We start from the raw sequence: 12,421 nt of genomic DNA, 5'->3' as shown, positions 1-12,421 counted from the left end.
ATGGGAATAAATGGCTCTCTCGATGGACAGGAGTTTGAGCAAGCTCTGGGAGTTGGTAACGGACAGGGAAGCCTGGCATGTTGCAGTCCATGGGGTCGCAAGAAGTCAGACATGGCTGAGCAACGGAGCTGAACTGATTTGAAATGGCTCACTTAAAATGTAAAAAAAAAAAAAAAAAATTCCTTTCCCCCAAATTGGGGCCAGGCCATCCGGGGCCTGCTGGCTGCTGGTCTTCCCTTCCTGCTACAGTGGGAAGCCGGCCCCTCCTACCTCTCCTGGGGCCTGGCTCAGTGATACCCTTGACCCTCAGACCAGGCTTCTTGGCCGCAGAAAGAGCTTTCAGGGTCAAGCTCTGAGACAAGGGGGAGGCCAGAGTGAATGCTGTGTAGCCCTCGTTACGAGGACCTGTGGCGTGAATGAGTTTCCCCCTGCAGGATGGAGCTCACTCAGCAGAAGGCTGGAGGGGGGCTCAGTTCCTGCTGCCTGCCTGGCCTGATCAGGGCATGGTGGGGACCCAGGGAGGGGCCCCGAGCCAGCCAGCTCCCTCGACCATGTGCCTCTCAATGTTATGTCACTTCCTTCCTGTTTTGTGACCCAATAGTTTCATAATTCTAAAAAGTCTTCCACAGCTACACCAACTCTGAACTTCTGTTTTGTCCTTTTTGGTCACATGTGCGTTGGAGGTAAGCATCTCAAAAAGTCCCCGTGGCCGGCTTCCCCGGGTCCCCGCCACCCCGTCCTCGCTTTAGGCCTCGGGGCTGATGTCACCTGGTTCCCCATCTCACACAGTGTTGTTTTTCCCACCAGACTTCAGACATCCTCAGCACCATCGGCTATGACAGCATCGTCCAGCATCTGAACAATGGCCGCAAGAACTGCAAAGAGTTTGAAGACTTTTTAAAAGAAAGGTACCTGTCGTTTTTTTTTTTCTCTGAAGACGCAGTGGGCAGAACGCTCCCACACCGACAAGGACAATCTACGGGTTGTGTTTGTTTGCAGTGGTTCACAAGGCCCGCTGCTGTATGTTACAGAATGATACCCAAGAAGTAAACGATGTCTTGGTCCTAAAGCTCTTAGGAACTCCAGGGAGAGATAAAGTTTATGAATGAAATGACAAACAAAATGTAACGAAGTGCTGTGCTCTGTGATACCCGTGATACTGAAGGACCTCATGGCAGAGGGGGAGATTGTGGAGGACTGGCTAAAACGGGGGGCAGCTTCATGGAGGAGGAGATCTCAAAAGGTCCCTCAACTCGAGGTGGCTTGGATGAGTGGAGGATCACAGGCGGACCGCAGGCTGGGCCTGTGAGGTGAAGGGAGACAGAGCCTGGTTCAGAGACCACTGAGCTGGGGGATCGGTGAGAAGGATGCAGAAGCAGGCCCCTCCAGATGGTGATGGGCTTGGAGGTCTGGGGGGCTCTGGCATGGTTTAGAGGATTCCCTCCCCTCCTCTTCCCTTCTCTTCCTTTCCTTTAAGATTAAAAACATTCTATACTTAATGGCTAAGTTAGTTTGTGGAATATCTCATTCATCTGGAATCCTCCATTTCCCAGTGATTCTGGATGAAGGAGTGGTTTAGGGGGATTTTTGGCCAAAGATCTGGGTTGTTGCCAGGACCCAAACAAATGAACCTGTTCTGTTTGTAAGGCAGTGAGTGAGAGATCTGTAACTTGGAGGTACAGACAGCAAAATGTTTTCAATCAAATCTTTTATTTTCCACTCAAGAAGACTTTGCTGTTGTTTAGTCACTAAGTCATGTCCAACACTTTTGCGACCCCATGGACTGTAGCCCACCAGGCTCCTCTGTCCACTGGATTTACCAGGCAAGAATACTGCAGTGGGTTGCCATTTCCTTCACCAGGGGATCTTGCCAACCCAGGGATCGAGCCTGCGTCTCCTGCATTGGAGGATTCTTTGCCGCTAAGCCACTAGGGAAGCCCAAGAGAACATTGTTTAGTAGCTAACTTGTATCCAACACTTTTGTGACCCCATGGACTATAGCCCACCAGGCTCCTCTGTCCGTGGGATTTCCCAGACAAGAATACTAGAGTGGGTTGCCATGCCCTCCTCCAGGGGAGAACATTAGGGTAACAAAGCTCATATTGGTTGCCCATGCTCTGATGGTGAGGCATCTCCCTCTTAAACTGTTTCAAAGGTCCCGGGGAGCTGAGCACTGACATACTGTGCGTCTCAGGAGAGGTGGACAGAGAAAGGTCTGTCCACTGTCAGGCTCCATGGAGCTAGTCACTGTGCCTCCTTTGAGGGACCAGCCTCCATCTTCTACCCAAGCTGGTAGAAAGTGGTGATGCCGAGTTACAACTTTCCTTTCTCTTGGCAGGCACTGGAGGTTGGCTTCCTCCTTTCTTCAACAGAGCTCTGACAAAGTAGCAAACACACAAGAGATTCCCCACTGCACAGGGATAGAGATTTTAGAACATCCCTTGATTTTGTATTTCTCCTCCAGTAGGGCATCTATAAACTTTCTCCTAGAAGTGAAATAGCTCTGCCTCTCATACACAAAGGAGGTGTTGGCTACTGGTCAAAGCTTCTGCTGCCCAGGCAGGTCGAGTCAAAGATCCCCTGATACAACCAGGATGGTGGTGTGTATCAGTGGTGTCTGGATTTTTTTTTTTTTGACTGTACCCCTCAGTAACAAAAAATCATTCCCAGGTAGCTCAAACGGTAAAGAATCTGCCTGTAATGCCAAAGACTTGGGTTCGATCCCTGAGTCAGGAAGATCCCCTGGAGAAGGACATGGCAATCCACTCCAGTATTCTTACCTGCAGAATTCCGCGGACAGAGGAACCTGGTGGGCTACAGTCCGTGGGGTCACAAAGAGTCGGACACGACTGAGTGACTAACACACAGTAAGAAATACATTTTACACTGCCACCCCGTACACACATGCATAAAATAAAAGTTTGATTAAACATTAGCATCCTATTATTTTGTTCAGTTCTATTTAATTAAAAACTGCTGGTCATAATCCATTGAATTGATTTATGGTTTACAAATGGGTCATGATGACCCACGGTTTGAAAATCACAAGTCCAAACAGAACTCAAAAACTAAGATCTTCACAGAAAAATGTGGGTAAAAGAGAAAGCATGTGCAAATTAAAAATTATTAAATATTTATGTGGTATTTCTAGTATATGGTCATCTTTCTTCAGAAGTTTCATAGCAAAAGAAGCCAGCCCCGTATCCACCGGTCTGGGGGCAGAATCTGCTGTCATCAGGTCAAGGTGTCAGATACATCTGCCCTGGGTGGGGGGCTTAAGGCCCCGGAGCAAGGGGGCTGCTGGCTTTGGGCCTCCTTTCCTGCTAGTATGCTTGCCAGAAGGAGACTGCTCCATCAAGGGCTGTTCATGGTTCTGTTCACTGTTCTGTTCATGGTTAACTCAGGAGGGGAGGTGCCATCCTCTTCAGCTTTGGGGGTCCAGCCTTTCTTTTTTGCTTGTCATAGGTGCGGGGTGTGTATGGGGCCTGGGCCTCAGTCTGGGCCGTGGTCTGATATTGCTGAAACTCCCTCCTCGGGTCTTGAGCATTACTTTACTGAGCTGCCATAAATTTCAGGTGGAACCCTGGGATGTTTGGTATTCCTATGGACTAGAGAAAAAAACACACACAGGGAAAAGATAACAGCAGTTTGTCATGTATTATTTATTATTTTATCCCTGGATTGGGAAGATCCCCTGGAGGAGGGCATGGCAACCCACTCCAGTATTCTTACTTGGAGAACCCCATGGACAGAGGAGCCTGATGGGTCCATAGGGTCACAAAGAGTCAGACAGGACTGAAGCGACTTAGCATGCACACATATTTGTTATTTTTGTTCATGAAGTGTGAAAGTGAAACTGTTATTTGCTCAGTGTCATGAGGCGTAATCACATACATTTATAACATATTTATGATATGGGACTAAATATGCCCTATATCTAAGGTGGTGGCCTTCTATGCCCCCAAAATGTTGAAGCCCCACCATGAACCTCTCTGGAATTTCTGGTAGGTGGCTCTACCTGCCCAGGGGCAGCAAGGGGTAGGGAGAGATACTGCATTCCCGGGGGGACCTCCCTCTCCCTCTCTCTCAGATGCAGCTAGGACTGGGTCCCTCCATGCTGTTTCAACCTGCATCTTGGAAGCTACGAAATCCTTGTCCTTGGCAATATAGATCCTGATGACAACCACAACCAACCTCTGAACAGCCACAAAATAACAAATCACACATTGAACACTTGCTGTGTGTTGCTCTTAGAGTTTTGTCTCAGGATCTTTTTATAATTGGGGTTTACAGATCCCTTTGAAATGGCCTCCTTTGACACAGTCAACTGCCTAAGGTATTATTATTTCCATTTTCTTTGCATGAAAATGCAGCTTTTTGAGATGAGATTGGATAAGTAACTTACCATGGGAACCTAGAAAGTCACAGAATCCAGAACAGCTCCAGAGGCTTCTCACGCAGACCCTGTGTTGATGACTTATCCACCGCAGGCAGAAGGGCAGGTGATTTCCAGGAGGCTGGGCTTGTTCTCAGCACAGAGGTTTCTCTCCCTCCCTTTTCCTTCTGTTTCGTATTCTCACTCACCACACCCACTCCATCTATCCCAGCCAGAGAGATTATTAGTGAGTGTGTTTTGGATGTCTCTGCCTCTCCATCTTTACTCCATATTTCCCCACCTAGAATATTCTCTTTTTTCTGCGACTCCTAAGTAGACTCTCCCCATCCTTCAAAGTCCAGGTCAAATTTCCTTCTCCTCCTCTTCTTCTTTTTTTTTTTTTTTCCTTTAAAGGCAGCATTCTACATAACACTCCAGCCTGAGATCTTCCACTGGCTGGCAATTAAAATGAGCCTGTCTTATCTCTGGTAGCCCAAGCTTATGGACTCTCCTGCCCCTGAAACCCTTGACGGGGCCAGACATTATGTACTGAGCTCCTGATACGAGCAGGAAATGAGAAATATGAAAATGAGGATAGGGACTTCCCCCGCAGTCCAGTGGTTAATAATCTGTCTTCCAATGCAGGGGATGTGGGTTCTTCCATACCTGTTCAAGGAATTAAGATCACACATGCTGTGGGCAACTAAACCCATGTGCCACAACTCCTGAGCCTGCATGCTCTAGATAGAGTCTGTTCTCAGCAACAGAAAAAGCCTGCATACCTCAGTGAGAAACCCTTGAGCCACAACAAGAGAAGCTTGTGTGCTGCAACTAGAGAAACCCTACGGGCTGCAACAAAGAGCCCAGGGGCCTCAATGGAGACCCAGCGCAGCAAAAATTTTTTAAAAATGAGGATAATCCTGCTGCAGAGGGTGGCTAAGGTGATTCAATGAGATTATATCCATAGTTGCCATTTATTGAAGGTGTATTAGTTATAATGGACAGAGGAGCCTCGTGGGCTACAGTCCATGGGGTCACAAAGAGTCAGCCACGACTGAGCGACTGCACAACAATAACTATTAGTTATAAGCTCCAACATTATTTAAATATATTATCTCATTTAATTCTCAAAATACCCCTGTATAGCAAGTTTTATCATCATTATTTTACAAGTGAAGAAACAGAGATTCACAGATGTTATGTAACTTGCCTAAAATCAGACAGGTAATGAAGGGTTAGATCTGATTTCAAACCTAGGAAAGTTGGACCCTGGAATCTGTGCTGTTAACTGCTTCAGCATGCCAAGTATAGTACCTGGTACAGAGTAAGTGGTAGGTGAACGGTACCCATTACTAATATTGTTATATTAAGCCTAGAAGGTAGATAGAGAATATATCATCAAGTCTGTTTTACAGATGAGAAAGCTGAGGTTCAGTGGGGGTTTAAATGACTTGTCCAAGATTATGAAAGCAGTAAATAATAGAGCCAGGACTTCTTGACCCCACATCTAATTTTTTTTTTTTGCACTTTATTTTGTGGTCTCCTAAGAATGTTGTGCATATATTCTTTGAAAAGAGGTTTCTCTGGGAACTGGGTGGTCAGATCAGCCCTCTTAACTGTGTGTCACAACATGACGCTGAGTGGGGAGGAGGGAAGTGTGCTTGTGGAACCACTTTGTGTGTGAAATTAGCAGCTGTAAGTATGGACTGGGGGATCCTAGCCACAGTGCTTTGGGCTCTGGGCTCCTTCCACAAGCTCCTGTATACCCCCTGTTCTTTTTCAGGGAGAAGTCAACATATCTTGATTACAGCTCTCCTTCTGGGGTCCTCACTGTGGGCCAGCCATCTCTCAGGATGGGCTTGAGAATGATAGATTGCCAAGGTGGGCGTGACGAGTTCCCTTAGATGTTAGCTTCTCATGGTCAAGTTATAGCCAAACCGTTATTACTATATGAGTTTCCTAGGGCTGCTGTAGCAAATTACCATCAATTGGGAGGCTTTAGACAATGGAAATGTATTCTCTCCTAATTCTCAAGGCCAGAAGTCCAAAGTCAGGGTGTGCAGGCTCATGTGCTCATAAAGGCTCTAGTAGAGAGACTGTGTCTTTTTCTTAGCTTCTTGTGGTGAATGAATCCTTGGTTTGCAGCCTCTAACTCCAGTCTCTCCTATCATCACATGTCATTCTTCTCCTGTGTCTTCCTGTCATCTTCATATTGAATTAAGTGAAAGTGAAAGTTGCTCAGATGTGTCCAACTCTTTGTGACCCCTTGGACTATACAGTCCTGGGAATTCTCTAGGCCAGAATACGGGGGTGAGTAGCCTTTACCTTTCTCCAGGGGACATTCCCAACCCAGGGATTGAACCCAGGTCTCCCACATTGCAGGCGGATTCTTTACCAGCTGAGCCACAAGCGAAGCCCTCTTCTGTTACGTATATATTATTTTGTACATTTTTATTATGGCCCTTGTTACGTGAACCTCATATTCAGATGAAAGCACTGGTTTACATTCCCTGCTGTCCCTCACCCATGCGCTCTTCTAGGCAGGCCTCATATTTCGGTCACCTCTATGTTCTCCCAGTCTGATGCCTGGCACATAGTAGATGTTCAGTAAATGACAAATTAATGAGCAGATGAGAGGGAAATTTTGGATAGTTGGTAGGAGGGTGATCTAGATAAAGCCTACTTATTTGGGTGTGAATTTTGCAAAGTCCTAGTGATTCCTTCATTGGCTGCAGGTCCCTGGACGCCACCGCTTCCCATTGGCAGTGTTTCTCAGTGGTTGTTCACCTGATTTCATGAAGATGAAGTTATAGTTTCATTTTTATCAAAGCTCCTTGTTTTCTTCAAAGAGCACACTGTTGTGCCTGCTGGAACTCATTACCGTCATCATTCAGTATCCATGGGGGATTTTCCAGGACCCCCCAAGATCCACAGCTGCTCAAGTCTTGTATAAAATGGGGTACTATTTGCATATAACCTACGTACACCCCCCTGGATACTTGAAGTCATCTCTGCTGCTGCTGCTGCTCTAAGTCGCTTCAGTCGTGTCCGACTCTGTGCGACCCCATAGACGGCAGCCCACTAGGCTCCTCTGTCCCTGGGATTCTCCAGGCAAGAACACTGGAGTGGGTTGCCATTTCCTTCTCCAATGCATGAAAGTGAAAAGTGAAAGGGAAGTCGCTCAGTCGTGCCCGACCTTTAGCGACCCCATAGCCTGGAGCCTGGTTACTTATAATACCTAATCCAATGTAAATGCTATGCAAATAGTTGCCAGTATGAGCAAATTCAAGTGTTGCTTTTTGAAACTTTCTGGAATTTTTTCCCCAAATAGTTTTCATCCTCAGTTGGTTGAATCTGTGAATGTGGAATCTGCAGTTGCAGAATCCGAGGTTGTAGAGGGCTGACTATACTTGTCAGATTCTAGGACTCTCCATGAGGATCAGATGCTGTCTGAGGTGAGTTCAGATTCCTGGTGCCTTAGTGCTAGAAGAAAGGAATTGAGTAAATTCTGCTCCTGGAAACCACAAAGGATTGTCAAGAAATCTTCAGGATATAATTTGGAAAAGATAAAATATATGTACTTCATATAAGTATTTTTAATGAAAATAGCCTTAATTCCTTTTTACATGTAAAAATACTAAATGTTCATTGAAGAGGATCATAAAGAGCCTCATCCAGGTTAAGTTATTTAATTAATGAAAGAATACTTCAAGTATCTAGGAAGGGAAACAAGCCAAATTCCCAAAACAGGAATGGACAGCAGGGATCGCCTTGGTCTTCTCTTTAATGACAGAAGCCAATGGAACAAGTTTAACAGAGTTCTGAGGGAAAGTTTTAGAACATGCATTACACCAGCAAGGGTATCATTTAAATATAAATGCCACACCATCATCAAAAAGTCTACAAATAATAAATGTTGGAGACAGTGTGCAGAGAAAGGCATTCTCACACACTGTTGGTGGGAATGTAAATTGGTGCAGGTACTATGAAGAACAGTATGGAGGTTCCTTAAAAATCTAAAAACACTGTGTGATCCAGCAGTCCCCTTCCTGAGCATATATCCAGAAAAGATGAAAACTCTAATTTGAAAAGACACATGCACCCCAGGGTTCATTGCAGCACAATTTACAATAGCCAAGACATGGAAGCAACCTAAATGTCCTTTGACAGATGAATGAATGAAGCATACACGGTACACACACAAATGGAATGCCACTCAGCCATAAAAAGAATGAAATAATGCCTTTTGCAGCCACATGGATGGACCTAGAGATTATCACAGTAAGTGAAGTAAGAGAAAGACGGATATTCTATGATATCACTTACATGTGGAATCTTAAAAAATATGATACTAATGAGCCTATTTACAAAATAGAAACAGACTCAGAAACAGACATAGAAAACAAACTTAAGGTTACCGAAAGAGAAAGGTGGGGAAAAGGCAGGGAAGAAGATAAATTGGAAGTATGAGGTTAATAGTTATGTATTACTATTTATAGAATAGATAAACAACAGTCAGCTCCTATATAGCACAGGGAACTATATTCAGTATCTTGTAATAACCTGTAATGGAAAAGAATCCGCAAAATAATATATAGGTAGATGTATAACTAAATCACTTTGCTGTATGCCTGAAACTGATACAACATGGTAGATCAGCTGTGCCTCAATAAAAAATAATAATTTCAAATATGAAGGCCATAGGTAGATGGCCTCAAATATGAAAGAACTCAGGAAATACTGATGCCCTCCCTTCTGAGCCATTTTGGTGAAAGATCATGAATTGATGAAATCCAGCCAACCAAGAAATGAACCAGAATACAAATCTTAGGGATGGAAAAGCTATGGTAACAGGACTGGTAGTCAGCATCGCATTTATTTTAATAGAGTTAAGACAAAACAACTAGGGGAATTATGATTGGAGAACAGTGTGTGTTACAGATCCAAATTAAGTAAAAATAATGTAAAATTATTGAGAAGGAGATGGAGGTACAGTAGGGCTAATCCTTTCACCACAGGCTGTCAAGTGTCTGAAACTAAGACTGAAATAGATCATTAAAACATTTTAATGTCTCAGTCCCCTTATTTTCATAAACTCCTTTTTAACTTTGGAAGGGTCTTTTAGGAATTAATTTTTCCTGTGCTAGAGAAACAATCATTTGAAATTCAGCAATTCCTTCAGCTTCCTTTCAGTTTCCTTTTCTTCTGTGAAATTTAGCTAAAATTAGGCTTGATGTTTTATTTTTATATTATGTTATTTATTTTTAAAATTTTTGCTGTGCTGGGTCTCTGTGGTGGTGCATGGGCTTTCTACTAGTTGCAGTGTGCGAGGGCGTCTCCTGTGGTGGAACACGGGATCTAGCGTGCGCAGGCTCAGTAGTTACGGTCTGCAGCCTCTCTAGTTGAGGTGTGTGGGCTCCGTAGCCGCGGCATATGCGCTCAATTGCCCCGCAGCGTGCGGAATCTTAGTTCCCTGAGCAGGGATTGTACCCATATCCCCTGCATTGGAAGGCAAATTCTTAACCAGTGGACCACCACGGAAGTCCCAGTACTTTATTTTTAAATAGTGTATAGAATATAGCTTTTAGAACTGATGCTTTTGAACTGTGGTGTTGGAGAAGACTCTTGAGAGCCCCTTGGACTGCAAGGAAATCCAACCAGTCCATCCTAAAGGAAATTAGTCCTGAATATTCATTGGAAGGACTGATGTTGAAGCTGAAACTCCAATACGTTGGGCACCTAGTAAGAACTGACTCCTTGGAAAAGACCCTGATGCTGGGAAAGATTGAAGGCAGGAGGAGAAGGGCATGATAGAGGATGAGATGGTTGGATGGCATCACCAACTCAATGGACATGAGTTTGAGTAAGCTCCGGGAGTTGGTGATGGCCAGGGAAGCCTGGAGTGCTGCAGTCCATGGGGTTGCAAAGAGTTGGACACGACTGAACAACTGAACTGAACTGATAGAATATAGTCTCATTCTTTTAAAATTACTCATGCCTATCTGTCCATCCATCCTGCTTGCATATCTGTGTAAGGGAATGCCCATTACAATCATCACTGAATGTTAATACTAATTATTTTAGTTGGTGGATTTTGGACAGTTTGTTGCTTTCTTCTTTGTATTTTTCTTTTTGCTTATTTTTGAACAGTGAGCATGTATCATTTTAATAAAGTGGATAAGGTTATTATTTAGAAAAGACAGATGAGAGTGGGAGAAACTATATAACATGTAAGAATAAAAATTGATATGTATAATATATGAAGAACTTCTACAAAACAATAAGAAAAAGGTAAAATGTTCAGTTAAAAAATTGGGGTGATATGCCTATGTAACTCATAAAATAACATATGGAAATAAATATATAAAATGCATAATCACTGAAATCAAGGAAAAGTAAATTTAAATGAGACCTTTTTTTCAAACCTCTCTTACTAAAGTCTAGTGAGGACTGATAATATACAGTGTTGGGGAGGGCTTCTGGGAATGGGAGTGCTTGCACACTTTTGGTGAAAATATAAATTGAGAAGGCTCTTTTGGAGGGCAATTCAACACTGTTTTCCAACATTTAAAAGATATATTCTTCTGATCTAGTAAATCCACTTTCTCAGAAGTCCTAGCTTAGCTAGAGAAACATTCTCAGGGATGCCCATGAATATCTGCCTGAGGATGTTCATTTAACTCTTCTTAGCAGTAGTGAAAAGCAAAGCAATTAAGGTGACCTTGAACTGTGGAAGATGCCTAATTATGAACATGGTAGTTGGCATGTACTGATAAAGAAAGATCTATGTGACAGATCTATTACTAGGTGAAAAACAGAACAGCAAATAATACAATGACCTCAGTTATATAACTAGAAAAAGCTGTGTGTTTGTGAGAGATGACTATGGAAATGCAGAGAAAGACTGGGAGGATACACAGCAGTCTTAGCAGTGGCTCCTCCTGGGGAGGGGCATGGGGTTGGGGGAGAGCATGAAGGGAGGCGTTTGTGTTTTATTTCATATGACTTTGTGTTGTTTGAATCTTTTGCTGTGAGAATGTATTCATATAATATTTAAAAAATTTTTTTAACTTGGGTATATGAACCTAAAGATCCATAACTTGATAGTAGGATTTAGATAAAACTGGGGCTGGGACACAAAGTGGAAATGGTGACAGAGGCCGTGGGGAGCAGGAAAGGGGGAAAGGGGATATTTTGTGCTTTAGACAGACCCATAATACCACACCAAGTAACAGCGTTCCTGTGAGACATGCTGACTGCAGGGTTTCTGTTGTGAAATTCTCATCTCCTTGGTACAGTTTAGCTACATATTTGAATTGACCGTGAACAGAGAACTCTAAGGGCTTCCCTGTGGCACAGCTGGTAAAGAATCTGCCCACAATGCGGGAGACCTGGGTTCGATTCCTGGGTTGGGAAGATCCCCTGGAGAAGGGAAAGGCTACCTACTCCAGTATTCTGGCCTAGAGAATTCTATGGACTGTATAGCCCATGTGGCCACAAAGAGTCAGACACAACTGAGCAACTTTCACAACATAACATGTCCTTTAATAGGTGAACAAATAAACAAACTGTAGTACAGCTTTACCATGGAATATCATTCATCGATAAGAAGAAATGGGCTATCCAGCCACAAAAGGACATGGGAGAATCTTAAAAGCATATTGCTAAGTAAAAGAAGTCAGTCTGAAAAAGCTACATACCATGTGATTCCAACTATGTGACATTCTGGAAAAAACAGAACTATGGAGACAATAAAAAGGAGAACTCTATGGGGCTTCCCTGTTGGCTCAGTCAGTAAAGAATCTGCCTGTAATGCAGGAGACCTCTTAGGTTGGTAAAAGGATACTCATAGAGAAGATGGGAGGGGTGGGCCTAAGGAGTGCAGCATTTGACGGAAGTATCTTTTACTCCACTTAAAATGTATATATTTCATATCTGTATAGATTTGTGTAGACTATAAACATATATATGTGTATATATATACACACATATATAGGTATATACATCTTTTTGGATCAGAGTTTTGAAAATTATTCTGTAATGTAG

General features: G+C 43.5%; 1 protein-coding gene across 5 annotated transcripts in view; it reads left to right on the top strand.

Moving 5' to 3' along the window:
- The window catches only part of PSTPIP2 (proline-serine-threonine phosphatase interacting protein 2), a 94,538-nt gene that overhangs the window by 43,150 nt on the left and 38,967 nt on the right, over nt 1–12,421 (top strand). For 2 of the 5 annotated variants that reach the window (XM_086373358.1, XM_086373356.1), the window contains exons 1-2: nt 572–683; nt 808–908. The exons of 1 other annotated variant lie outside the window; for it this stretch is intronic. Coding sequence is in view for 2 of the 4 variants with exons in the window: in XM_086373355.1 (XP_086229481.1) it covers nt 808–908 (101 nt within the window). In the remaining 2 variants the exon portion in view is untranslated. Of the gene's footprint in view, nt 1–571; nt 684–807; nt 909–12,421 lie in introns of those variants that run through there. 2 more of the 5 variants (XM_086373355.1, XM_086373354.1) reach the window with 1 other exon arrangement.

This window comes from Bos grunniens, chromosome 24 (assembly GCF_055505025.1).
Source record: "Bos grunniens cultivar Pamir isolate PY7600 chromosome 24, Bosgru_T2T1.0, whole genome shotgun sequence".
NCBI classification, from domain to species: domain Eukaryota; kingdom Metazoa; phylum Chordata; class Mammalia; order Artiodactyla; family Bovidae; genus Bos; species Bos grunniens.
The sequence above is the reverse complement of the archived record's forward strand: the minus strand, read 5'-3'. Positions and strand labels throughout refer to the sequence as shown.